The 14,129-nt window shown below is 41.5% G+C and overlaps 1 protein-coding gene across 6 annotated transcripts in view; it reads right to left on the bottom strand.

Moving 5' to 3' along the window:
- Positions 1-14,129, bottom strand: part of TEX14 (testis expressed 14, intercellular bridge forming factor) — a 608,800-nt gene that overhangs the window by 546,431 nt on the left and 48,240 nt on the right. For all 6 annotated transcript variants that reach the window (XR_003858113.1, XR_003858112.1, XR_003858111.1 and 3 more), the window contains exons 6-7: positions 8,471-8,552; positions 7,588-7,718 (exon numbers count right to left, since the gene is read on the bottom strand). Coding sequence is in view for 3 of the 6 variants with exons in the window: in XM_029611460.1 (XP_029467320.1) it covers positions 7,588-7,718; positions 8,471-8,552 (213 nt within the window). In the remaining 3 variants the exon portion in view is untranslated. The remainder of the gene's footprint in view (positions 1-7,587; positions 7,719-8,470; positions 8,553-14,129) is intronic.

Below are 14,129 nucleotides of genomic sequence, written 5' to 3' on the forward strand. Positions count from 1 at the left end.
ATGCGGGAAAACTTCTGGCAAAGTTTCTAGAAGCTTTTAACTGGCAGCCTGGGGCTACTGAGCATGCCCGGCATGCCATGATATTCCCTGCCACAGGGGTCTCACTTCAGTCTGGTATGTAGCAATAAGCGTTAGCAAAGTAAAATAATAAAAGTCTGAGGCCCAACTCCGCGGGGTGGCGGGTGGGTTCTGTGAGGACTACATCCTGCTGTCCTGGGATAACACCTATTACAAGGTAAGCAATTTTGCTTTATCCCAGGACAAGCAGGATGCTAGTCCTCACATATGGGTGATTAGCAAGCTAGAGGCTGAGTCATTGTCCATGCAGGTAGCAGTGATGCGTTTTTGAGGAAATGATGCAGCCGAAGGTCACAGCAGGTTGGTTGTAGAAGGAGTTGGGATTAAACTGGAAACAAGTTCTTTAAGACAGATTTGTCCATAGGCTGAATCTTGTCGTCCTTCTTTGTCCAAATAGTAATGAGCTGCAAAGGTGTGAAGAGAACTCCAAGTTGCTGCTTTACAGATGTCAATGATTGGCACTGAACAGAAATGTGCTACTGAAGTTGACATTGCACGTACTGAATGTGCCTTTACTCGCCCTTGGAGAGGAAGGCCTGCTTTTTGATAGCAAAATTGTATGCAATCTGCTAACCAATTGGATAGAGAATGCTTTCCCACTGCTTTACCTGGCTTATTTGGATCATAAGATATAAAAAGCTGATTGGATTTTCTGAGGGACGTAGTGCGATTCAGATAAAAAGATAACGCATGTTTGCAGTCCAGAGTGTGTAAAGCTTTTTCCCCCTGGTGAGAATGAGGTCTTGGAAAGGATGTGGGTAGAACTATGGATTGATTTAAGTGGAACTCTGTGACTACCTTAGGAAGGAATTTTGGGTGTGTTCGGAGTACCACTCTGTCATGTAGGAACTTTGTATAAGGTTCATACGTGACTAGTGCTTGTAACTCACTAACCCTTCTAGCTGATGTGATGGCTATAAGAAAGATAGTCTTCCATGTGAGAAATTTAAAATCACAGGAATGTATGGGTTCAAAAGGAGAACGCATCAATGCTGTTAAAACCAGATTCAGGTCCCATTGAGTGACTGGAGGCCGAATTGGTGGTTTAAGGTGATTTAGACCTCTCATAAATCTACTGACGAGAGGTTGTGTGGATATAGGTGCATCTCCTATCTTGTTATGATAAGCTGAGATTGCGCTCAAATGTACTCTGATTGATGAAGTCTGAAGGCCAGAGTCTGAAAGATGGTACAAATAGTCTAGAAGAGAGGTAGTGGGGCAAGTGAAGGGATCAATATTGTTTCGCTTGCACCAGCAAGTGAACCGTTTCCATTTGAAAGAATAATTCTTTCTTGTGGAAGGTTTGCGTGAAGCTATAAGCACTTGAGAAACATTAGTTGAAAGATTGAGTGGTTGTAGGATTAAGCTTTCAACATCCATGCAGTCAGGGATAGGGATTGAAGGTTGGGATGGCGCAACCGACCCTGATCCTGAGTTATGAGATTGGGAGCTACTCCCAGGCGTATTGGATCCTTGACTGAAAGGTCTAGCAGTGTGGGAAACCATACTTGTCGAGGCCAATATGGGGCTATGAGAATCATGGACCCCTTGTCCTGTTGTAGCTTCACCAGCGTCTTGGTGATAAGCGGTATTGGAGGATATGCATATAGTAGGCCTGAGTTCCAAGGGCGAGCAAAAGCGTCCTTGGCTGGCTGGTTCTTCTGTTTGTGTAGGGAACAGAAGTTGTCCACTTTGTGGTTCAGATGCGACGCAAAGAGGTCTGTTGTTGGTTGTCCCCAACGTTGGAATATCTTGGTCGCTATCGAGGGATTCAGAGACCACTCGTGTGGTTGGAATTGGCGACTGAGTCAGTCGGCTAGTATATTTTGAATTCCTGCTAGATAAGTAGCCTGTAGGAACATTGAGTGAGTCAAGGCCCAGTCCCAAATTTGTGCAGCTTCTTGACAAAGGAGATACGAGCCCGTACCCCCCTGTTTGTTGATGTACCACATGGCTACCGTATTGTCTGTTTGGATCAGCACAGTTTTGTGTGAAAGGCAGTCCTTGAACGCATGCAGTGCATAACGTATAGCTCGAAGTTCCAGAAAATTGATTTGATATGTGGCTTCGAGTTTTGTCCAAGTTCCTTGAGTTTGAAGAGAGTTTGTGTGAGCTCCCCACCCCAAGGCAGATGCATCTGTAGTTAATGTTATCTGAGGGACTGGTTTTTGGAAGGGTAGGCCCTTGCGTAAATTGTCCTTGATTGTCCACCAATGTAGCGAGGAGCGTAGCCGGTGGGTTACTTGGATTTGATAATGCAGTGGTTGAATGGCTTGGATCCATTGTGATCGAAGAGTCCATTGGATTAGTCTCATGGCCAGTCTCGCCATAGGAGTGACATGAACCGTTGAAGCCAAGTGGCCTAGTAAGATTAGAAACTGGTGAGCTGTCGCTTGTTGTTGTATGGAAATTGAGTAGGCCAACCGGGACAGTGTGATTGCACGATCTTCTGGAAGAAAAGCCTGTGCAATGTTTGTGTTTAATTCTGCTCCTATGAATTGGAGTAGATAAGTAAGGTTCAGATGGGATTTTTGATAATTGATGAGGAATCCCAGCTTGTGAAGTAACTGTATTGTGTAATGCAGAGAGTTTACTGCTCCTTGTTGTGATTGACTTTTGATTAGCCAATCGTCAAGATAAGGAAAGACATGAACACCTTGTTTGTGCAAATATCCCACTATCACTGCCAGGCATTTGGTGAATACTCTGGGAGCTGAAGCCAGGCCGAATGGTAACACTCTGTATTGGAAATGCTGATGTCCTACTGTGAATCGCAGATACTTGCGATGAGGCGGGAATATAGGAATGTGTGTGTATGCATCTTGAAGATCCAGAGAACAAAGCCAATCTCCCTTTTGTATTAGTGGAAGCATGGTGCCTAGCGAAACCATCCTGAATTTTTCTTTCCTTAGGAATTTGTTGAGATTTCTGAGATCTAGAATGGGACGTAGGCCTCCGGTTTTCTTTGGAATTAGGAAATACCGGGAATAGAATCCTCTTCCCTTCTGAGCGTGTGGGACGTGTTCCACAGCTTTTGCCTTCAGAAGAGCAGATAATTCTGTTTGTAACTGAGGTATGTGATTGAGATGGGAGTTTTGTGGTGGAAACTCCTGAGGGAGAGATAAGAAGTCTAGGCGGTAGCCTTGATGAACTATGGACAGGACCCAATGATCGGTTGTAATGTTTGTCCATTCTTTGTAGAAATGGGAAATTCTCCCTCCAACTGGCAATTTGGGATAAGGATTGGGTAATTGGCTTTGCGCTCTGAAATTTATTTCAAAAACCCGAGATAGAACCTGTTTGAGGAGGTGGCTGTGGCCTTGCAGACCGTTGTTGCCTCTGTTGCGGTCTTTGTTGAGACCTTGGAGGTCTTGACCTAGAGGCCGGAGGATAGTACCTCTTTGGTCGATAGAAGGGACGTTTAGCCTCTCTACGTGGTGGTCTGCGAGTTGTATGAGTTGCAGTGTCATGAGGTAAGGTTGAAAGTTGTTTCAATGTTTCCGAATGCTCTCGAAGCTGGGCGACGGCATCCTGCATCTTGGTGCCAAACAAATTATCCCCTTGACAGGGAAGGTCAACTAATTTGTCCTGGACTTCAGGGCGTAAATCTGAAGCCTTTAGCCAGGCCCACCTTCTTGCACTGATGCCGGATGCAGCTGTTCTAGATGATGTTTCGAAAGCATCATAGGCTGCCCTTACCTCATGCTTTCCTGCATCTAGCCCTTTTTGGATGATTTGCTGTGCTGCCTCCTGTTGTTGCTGAGGCAGAGATGGTAGAAACTCTTCAATTTGTTTCCAGAGATTCCTCTGGTGCTGCGTCATGTAAAGCTGATATGCAGCAATTTTTGAGTTGAGCATGGCTCCCTGGTAGATTTTTCTTCCTATTAAATCTAAAAATCTACTGTCCTTTCCTGGAGGGATTGAGGCATGAGTCCTGGATCTGCGGGATTTTTTCTGAGCAGATTCTACAACCAGGGAATTGTGAGGGAGTTGAGGTTTTTCAAATCCTGGGGCTGCTTGAATGAGATAAGTAGAGTCTACTCTCCTGTTTACAGCAGGGGTTGTGCATGGATGTTCCCATATCCTCTGTTGAAGCTGTAATAGCACTTCATTCACTGGAATGGCTAGATTGTGCTTAGGAGGATCCACAAATTGCAGTATTTCAAGTGTTTGCTGCCTTTCATCCCTTTCAGCCTGGAGTTGGAAGGGTATGGACTCAGACATTTCCTGAATAAAAGAGGAAAATGAAAGGTCCTCTGGAGGTGATTGCTTTTTGGCTTGAGGTGGAGAAGCCTCAGACAAGAAATCTTCTGAGGAATGCTCAGATTCTGAGTCTGACCAAGTATCTGACGTAGGAAGATGATACTGAGGAGGTTCCGGCCTTTGAGGTGGAGGAACTCCTGAAGGTCCTTGTAAGGGATCTTGAGGATCCGGTGAATACTCTCTGTCCTCTTCTTCTTGACCAGGTGCTATGGGCAATGAGGCTAGGAGGTCTTGATACCTCTTAGTGAGGACGCTATGTAACTGTGCTTCAGAAGTAGAAGTGTCTGGAGCTGTAAATGAAGAGTGTTTAAATTTTCCCGATGACTTTTGAGCTGAAGGTGTTTTTCTTGGCACAGGTGCTTTAGATGGTGCCATTGTGTAGAGAGACATCGATTGTGCAGTAGGTGGAATCGATGAAGTATTGAAGGTGAACATCGATATTGGAATCATCGATGAAATTGGCCTAGGAGTCATCGTGGACATCGGACTTTGTGAAGGAATCGATGTCATCGATGGTTCTTGTAGTGAGAATGGAACTGTCATCGAAGAAGTCATCAGCGGAATCGATGAAGTCATCGCTGGCATTGGCGTATATGCCGGCATCGAATGAAGTATCGGCATTATCGGTGGAGTCGCCGGCATCGGCTGTGAAGCCGGCATCGAAGTTAAAGACATCGGCGATTCTGCCGGCATCGACACGGTGGTCGGCATCGACACTGTGGTCGGCATCGGCGATGACGCAGGAATTTGATGCTGCAGGGCATCGGTGACTATCTGTTTGATTAAAGCAGTCAAGTCGGTAATCGAAGGTGATACTTGCTGCGATATCGATGGTATCGATTCCGGAACCTATGTCACGGAAGCGGATGAAATCTTTTGCTTCTTAGGGATCGGTTCCTCCGGCGGTGGAAGCGGCGGAATGGATCGATGCCGTCGGTGTTTATGCTTTGAACGTGACTCAGATACCGACCTTGTCGATGATGCGGAGGGTGTTGGAGAGGAGGCATCCCCCGAACCCTCCGGAAGTCTTTTCTTGATCAGTATCTTCTTTGTGAGGCCTACCGGCGAAGATTTTGCCCTGCTTGAATCTGGAAAATTTGTGCCATTTTTTTTGGCGGAGTTTTCTGCCTTTTACCATCATTTCCTGGCATTTTGAACAGGCCGCAATGTCATGGTCTCCGCCAAGGCACCGAACGCATTCGGCATGCGGGTCTGTTATGGACATTGTTCGGTTGCAGGCTGGGCACTTTTTGAAGCCTGAAGTCTTTTCCGTCGACATCCGTCGATGAAAATTAAGTATTTTCTTTAGCGAAAATATGTTCTTTGTCACCAGCCGGTGACAAAGCGAATGAGACCCTTAATGGGCAAATTTGACACTAATTTTTTCTAGTTGTGAGGAGAACCTCACAGGGCTCCTGTGAACCACGATGTAGTTAGCAGCGCGGAAAAAAAAAGACTGAAGTGAGACCCCTGTGGCAGGGAATATCATGGCATGCCGGGCATGCTCAGTAGCCCCAGGCTGCCAGTTAAAAGCTTCTAAAAACTTTGCCAGAAGTTTTCCCGCATTAGGGCTCCGTGAATGACGTCACCCATATGTGAGGACTAGCATCCTGCTTGTCCTGGGATAAATTCCAGTACAGCTCTACCTATCAGGAAGTAAGTGCTGCATGCTGTTAATTATTTAATTCATGCACACAATTCTGCCAGAATCAATGTATCTTAACCACAAACGTGTGAAAGAAAAGTTGCAAGATAGGTATGATGCAAAGACATTTTGGAAAAGAAGGATTTGGGTTATACTATTTTTTAGCATTAGCTTGCATTATATGACATTTCATGGGGTTCTTTTTCGTTTTTGATACATTCTAAAGCGATATGAACTGTGGTGAGCAACACTGCACTCTTTTAGAGCCCAATGTAATAAAACTATGTGCTCTGGTGGTCATTTTAACTACAGTGTGCACATTTTTTTGTGTGCAATCTTTATTCTCTATGCAACAAAAAGATTTGCGCACAAAAATTATGGGGCGGATTTTAAAAGGGTTATGCGTATAACCCTTAAACCCCCCACTGCGTGCGCCAAGCCTATTTTGCATAGGCTCGGCGGCGCACACAAGGGACTTGCAAAAATGGGTGGGGCATGGGCGTGGCCTCGGTCTGGGGCGTGTCCGGGGCAGAGGCAGGCGTAACAACAAAATAAGGTGGGGGGGATTTAGGTGGGGCTGGGGGGTGGGTTAGATAGGGGAAGGGAGGGAAAGGTGGGGGCCTCCCCTAGGGCTCGACGCTCGCGCAAAGTGCACGTGTGCACCCCCTTGCACACGCCGACCCCGGCAGCGCGCGCATGTTATAAAATCTGGTGTACATTTGTGCGCGCCAGGTAGCGTGCACAAATGTACCCCCGCACATAATTTTAAAAATCTGCCCCTATGCATACAACTGTAGAACCTGCTTAACTCCCTCGCATGGGAATCCCGTGAAGCTATTAACTATTACTTCCCAATGCAGAGAGGTACACTGGTTTAACTTGTATTTTCTTAGCACTGGAAATTTTACTCCTGGTCTGAGGTGGAGTAAAGTGTCCAGCACCAGTGTTACTCTATGGGCAGAAGCAAGAGTTCCTGTGCCGGGACTTATCGGTATTTTATATGTAGAAAACAAGCTTTGCACAGAAAAAGCAGGTTTTCTGCGTATAAAATGAGATTTATGCATACACAAATGGTTTTCTGTGCATAAATCATGATTTCTGTGCACTAAGCTTATCTTTGCCCACATATTTTAAATGTATGCATATATGTTTAACTCTCAGTGCATTAGCATACCATCAGTTTACTGCATCAAGACTTTTAAAAAAATTAGCTTGCGTATTAAGAAACTGTGCAGTTTTAATACTCAGCTAATTACATTGGTCCCTTAAAGTGCTAGTGGAACTCAGTATGGCAGGCTGATCAGCACACATTTGCTATAGCAGAAGGAAGAAGGAGAAAGAAAAAAGTAATCCAAACAATGCAGAAGCTTTGAGTTATAAACTAAATATCTGTCACAAACTAGATTCCTTTTCTGTGCATGTGCCAAAAAAGGAATTTTCTGTTCTTTGGTTTTCTTGAACCTCCTGTTTTATTTTTCTTAGTGGTACAGTTAGAAAAATGGCGAAGTCGGCTCCCCATGGATGCAGCTGCAGCAGGTTGCAAACAAACATCAGTTATTCACATTGTACCAATCCTGACAACATCTCTAAAAATTACTTACTTAGTCATGGTCATGCAAGGCCCACCACAGAAAGAAAAGGTGGGCTCATCTACTGCCTGAACCACTTCTTTATCTCTGATGAGTGGGTAAGAAGCCAAGTAAGCAAGCTGTCTATTTCCTGTTGAACATAACTGAGAACAGCAGCAGACTTAGTGTACACTTATGTGAATGTGTCGCAGCATTAATAAATCTCTTAAATAGGAAACTATGATAAAAGATTTAGAAAATGTTCAAACCCATTTACTTAAGCAAAATGGCTTGTCTGAAAGTTATCCCCATACCCCATCCCCGATAAAATTACATACAGGTTTCCAAGATTGTTAAATCTACACACAGAAGTGAATTTTCAAAGGAGTTACGTGCATAAAAGTAGCAACTTTCAAGTCATTTTACGCAAGTACCCTTTTGAAAATTAACTCCATAGCATTTTGCATGAAACTTTTGCCTACACAATGCAGGTGCAAAGTCCATGGATACTTTAGCCCATGGACCTTGTAGATGATTTCCAAAGAGAAACTACATCAGTCTGTGAGTAAAAAGTACTGGCAAACTTTTCAAATTGCCCCGAAATGCATTTCATTTCTCGTCTTACTAGTTAAAATGAAAAGCTACATTAAGGCACAAAAAGCAGCAAAAATAAGCAATTTATTCATTTGTAGGTTTGCTGCTGTATTTAAATTTAAGATTAAAATGACATTTGAATATGACTCCTCTGCTAATGTGTCTCACCAAGGGGCAAAGGTTGAGTATTACTGAAACAAATGATAGAGAAGACAAACAGGTGACAGTTGGATTAATGATAGAAAAAGAAACTTTATACTGACAATCATATTGTTTTTAAAGAAAACCAACAAAAATGGTTAAGAGTCAGAACCTTCCTTACCTTCCCATAGCCATATCTATATTTGTTCTTTGATGAAATCATTCCACATTTTAGAAATCTACCCAAGGCACTATCTGAATTTCTAAACAAAAAAGCAAAAATAACGTATTTTATGCACATCAAGAGAATGTGAATATGCAAGTTAGCCTTAGTTCACCTAGCACTATTCAGGAAATGTTTTCTGTTGCTTTGACCAAGGTAAAATAAATATTATTTGAACATCGATCTAAATACAAAATAGCCAGTATGTAAATAACTAAATATTCTGTACTTAAAATCTATGAAGTAATATAAAGGGATGATGGGGAAGGAATGCTGTACATAAAGCCATATTATTATGCTCGTCTTAGGGTCATCAGTTATCAAGACAGTAAAAGTACCACAACTAGTCAAGAAAAGGGGATGACTATACGATTTGACAAAAAGAAAAAAAAAAAAACTTAAAGAAGTTTCAGGTTCTCATCACTGTTCTCTCCCACAAGATTTTCTCCAGAAGTGGAAAACACCTTCATTGCTAATAATAAAAAAAAAGAAATATAACCACTCCAGAAGCAAATATCAAACTACAATAAGTGACTACGCAGAGAAAGTGGGAGAGCAGAAACCTGCTCAAACCTAACTGCAAAGAAAATATACATCAATAAAAAGTTCCATACAGAACTGAAGCAGAGTTGCTTACCTGAAACAGGTGTTCTCTTAGGACAGCAGGATGTTGGTCCTCACAGATGAGTGACATCACCAGATGGAGCCTGGCATGGAAAACGTTTGTCAAAGTTTCTACAATTTTGACTGGCACAATGAGCATGCCCAGCATGCCACTATCCGCACGTCCACACAGGGTCCCCTCTTCAGTCTTGTAAAATAGAAGTCATGAGCGAAAAATAAAATAATGCAGGAGAACCCAACACGGGGTGGTGGGCGGGTTTCCTGAGGACCGACATCCTGCTGTCCTTAGAGATCACCTGTTACAGATAAGCAATTCTGCTTTCTCCTAAGACAAGCAGGATGGTAGCTCTCCCAGATGGGTGAATATCAAGCTACAGGTTGCTCCCGGTAAAGCTTATGACCAACAGGCACCAAGTCAGGTGCCAATGGGCACAAAAATAACTGAGGTGCTGTTAACACAGGTAGACAGTATAAACCCAAACAATGGGCCCTAGGCAGGGAGAGTTGGGTTTTTAAGCCTGGAAGAGGTTACAAAGGACAGATTGGCCAAAGTTACTATCATGTCATCCGTCCTTGTCCAAGCAGTAGTCAGCAGTAAACGTGCGTAGGGAACTCCATGTTGCAGCTCTGCAAATTTCGGTAATGGGAACCACTTGTAAGTGGGTTACCGATACTGCCATTGCTCTCACCGAGTGAGCCTTAACGCAGCCTCCAAGCTGAAGGTCTACCTGCGCATAGCAGAAGGAGATGCAATCCGCCAGCCAGTTGGACAGAGTTTGTTTGTCCACCACAATGCCCATTCTGTTCCTGTCAAAGGATATGAAGAGTTGGCCTGCAGTGTGTTCAAGATAGAAGGCCAAAGCGCTCTTACAGTCCAAACTGTGTAGAGTAAACACAAAAATAGATGGCTTTATCTTTTCCAAATGTTTATTAGAGTAGAGACGAATATGTAAAATGCCCGACTCAGGCCAAGTTTCGCAGCTCAACAACCGCTGCCTCAGGGGCTAAAACCAAATAATATAACAAACAATCAATAAAACCAAACTACAATCAAAATATGTAGTTACTTTAAAAAATCTTTTTAGAAAATTATATTAAAAAAATATTATTTAAAATTATTTAAAAAGATGGTGACATCAAGGAAAAATTAGTTTACCTTAAGCAATCCAAAATCTTCAATTAAGTTTAGGAATGTCATCAAGCAACATTTCAAAATGAACTACCACAATACAGACTATCAACATCATTCTCAGAAAATGCTTTAAAAATTAGATAGTTTTTACCTTGTAATCCGTCATTCGATGTACAATCTCTACTCGTATTGCACTCGATTGACTTTGGTCCACCATTTTTAAATGGCTCTTTTTGGCGCCAAAAATCAAACAATGTATAAAAATATAAAGAACTGAGAACTAACAACAAATTGTTCAAAAACATTTTTCCATTAATGAAAAACTTATAAAAATTATTATTTAACGAAAAAGCTTAAAGAATGTCAAAAGACATGATCCGTCAATCATTGTAGTGGGCGTGGTTACAATCATGCGATCGGCGGTATATACCTCTATAGTAAAAAATATTCTAAATTCATGCTTAAAATTATTTATGTTTACTTTAAAAATATCTCCTAAACGCTATATAGGACGATCTAACATATATTCAAGAATTTAATTCAAAATAGAAATTCTTCAATGAAAATATAAACCTTTCATGTAGATTGAAGTTAAATTACCATATAACTTTATACTGTGTGAAAGAAACATCAATTCAAAGTGCATTAAAAATTCATCAGAACGTGGTGTAAAATCATAAAGACATATTGAAATATAATATCATTGCAATGTGAAAAAAACAAAAAACTTGCCGGCTCTATCTAAACCTGGCACCGTGACCAAAACACCGCGATCAAAAGTTCATTCAGATAGATCATACTACCTTAACCCAAGCCCAGGACCTGAACCAAAGTGCAATTAACTTAGCGGCTGTTGAGCTGCGAAACTTGGCCCGAGTCGGGCATTTTACATATACGTCTCTACTCTAATAAACATTTGGAAAAGATAAAGGTATCTATTCTTGTGTTTACCTGACGGCTATTATAGATCGCCTACCTCTTTGTTTTCTTGGACCTTCCCTTTTGAGGGCTATGTCTTTTTCACCGTGGAAAGACGTACTTAGTTTTACGGATGGTGAATTGAATGAGCTCTTGCCCTCTGAACCTTTCTTCAAAAATGATGAAGTGTTTGATGACATTATTAAGAAATGGGAACAAATGATCAGCATCAGCCAAAGTTTAATAAGGAGCTCCCTCCATGCATCAACGCTCTTGGACTACTGTCGTTTTAAGCGTATTCCGAGAGGACTACGGGTGAATAAACCACCTAGCATGTTTAGTGATGATTCAACGTTTATGAACTGCTGGGAAGCAATTCTCAACAAATGCTCTCTCAATTTAATGATATTGATTATTAAGACTTCTAAGCAAAGGGAAGAAAAACTAAAAAGTGAATTAGACGAACATTTGGATTATCTTAAGAAACATGATTTGTGCTTTGACATTATTCATGATGATTATAAAAAGAATGTGGAGAGTTTTACTAAAGAATTGAAGTTAACGAAGTATGATAAGTTTAAACGCGATGAAGCAGATTATAAGAACAATCATGTTTATTCCTGGCAGTATTCTAAACAGAATTATAATAAACAGAAACAAGATTTTGTAAATAACAGGTTTAGACAGAGCCGGCAAGTTTTTTTCACATTGCAATGATATTATATTTCAATATGTCTTTATGATTTTACACCACGTTCTGATGAATTTTTAATGCACTTTGAATGGATGTTTCTTTCACACAGTATAAAATTATATGGTAATTTAACTTCAATCTACATGAAAGGTTTATAGCGTTTATGAGATATTTTTAAAGTCAACATAAATAATTTTAAGAATGAATTTAGAATATTTTTTACTATAGAGGTATATTCCGCCGATCGCATGATTGTAACCATGCCCACTACAATGACTGACGGATCATGTCTTGACATTCTTTAAGCTTTTTCGTTAAATAATAATTTTTATAAGTTTTTCATTAATGGAAAAACGTTTTTGAACAATTTGTTGTTAGTTCTATTCTTTATATTTTTATAGATTGTTTGATTTTTGGAGCCAAAAAGAGCCATTTAAAAATGGTGGACCAAAGTCCATCGAGCGCAATACGAGTAGAGATTGTACATCGAATGAAGGATTACAAGGTAAAAACTATCTAATTTTTAAAGCGTTTTCTGAGAATGATGTTGATAGTCTGTATTGTGGTAGTTCATTTTGAAATCAGTATATTCCAGTGCTTAGTCTGAATTTAATTTAATATAGAGTATACAGATCTGCCGTAAATGCCGCAATATTAATGGGTTAGTCGGCATGTATACACAGTGGGGTAGATTTTAAAACCCCTGCGCGCGTAAATCCTCCCGGATTTACGCGCGCAGGGCACTCGCACGCCGGCGAGCCTATAGCCCCGGGACGCGCGTAAGTCCCAGGGCTTCGTAAAAGGGGCGGGAGGGGGCGTGTCCAGGAGCGTGGCGACGGTTCGGGGGCGGGCCGGGAGGGTGGTCCCGAGTCCCCCGGCACTGCAGCCTGTGCTGGGGGATGCCGGGGCGGCGCACGCAAGTTACGCCTGCTTCAAGCAGGCGTAACTTGCCTAACAAAGGTGGGGGGGGGATTTAGGTAGGGCTGGGGGGTGGGGTAGATAGGGGAAGGAAGGGGAAGGTGGGGGGATGCGGAAGGAAAGTTCCCTCCGAGGCCGGTCCGATTTCGGAGCGGCCTCGGAGGGAACGGAGGCAGGCTGCGCAGCTCGGCGCGCACAGGCTGCCGATTTTGCGCAGCATTGCGCACACCGACCCCGGATTTTATAAGATACTCGCAGCTATGCGCGTATCTTATAAAATCTGGTGTACTTTTGTCGAGCGCGCATATGTTTTGAAGATCTACCTCAGTAGGTTTATCGACCTTGTTTTAGTGTGCTGGTCTGCCTTAATGTCACTATGTTCAGAGGTAGCCCAAGTTTTTTTGGTACTTTTAAGGTTATTTTTTGGTGTCAATTATTACAAATAATTTACATGCATTTTTGCACTTTAGTTGCAATACAATATTTATATACGGTTTGCATGCATTTAGGTTAATAATAGCTATATCCGGAAACCCGTTCTTGCTCTATTTAGAGCTTACCGCTTAGAGGACATTTTTATCTGCGGTCCGTTTTGGTGCTGATTATTTTTGCACATTTACATTTGAATATGTGGGCAGATAACTAAATATCAAAACTAACACATTTTTTCATCTTTACTGTAGTATGCAAATACGTCTTAATTTGAATTATTTTTTATTTAGTTGTCACATGGATGTTTAAGATTATTAAGCTAAGTTTGTAATTGGCTTTATTAATTATTCATATTTTTTGGTTTTGCATAGTTGAAATGCAGTTATTTGTTGCTTGACGACATTCCTAAACTTAATTGAAGATTTTGGATTGCTTAAGGTAAACTAATTTTTCCTTGATGTCACCATCTTTTTAAATAATTTTAAATAATATTTTTTTAATATAATTTTCTAAAGAAATTTTTTAAAGTAACTACATATTTTTTTTTTGTTTATAATCTGTTTTTATTGTCTCAACATGAAAACAGGATAACAAGCAGAACATATACAAATCTATCTAGGTGAGCACACCCAGATCATCACAGATATCGCAAAGTACAGAGAATCGCAATACATCAGAGAACCATCGTACAAAAATTAGGATCCTTTGTATACATTACTTTGACAATTTTACAGTGCAAACAATGTGAACAAGCCCTCCCTCCCTCCCGTCCCTGCTGGAGAATAATGCCAAATATAGCAGAGTATGGTACTGCAAACATAACTAGATCAGCAGCAAGTCTAGGGAAAATAACCTGCTAGACAAATATAGATGCGAAGGTCCTACTACCCTTACTGAGA

This window comes from Rhinatrema bivittatum, chromosome 8, assembly GCF_901001135.1.
Source record: "Rhinatrema bivittatum chromosome 8, aRhiBiv1.1, whole genome shotgun sequence".
NCBI classification, from domain to species: Eukaryota; Metazoa; Chordata; class Amphibia; order Gymnophiona; family Rhinatrematidae; genus Rhinatrema; species Rhinatrema bivittatum.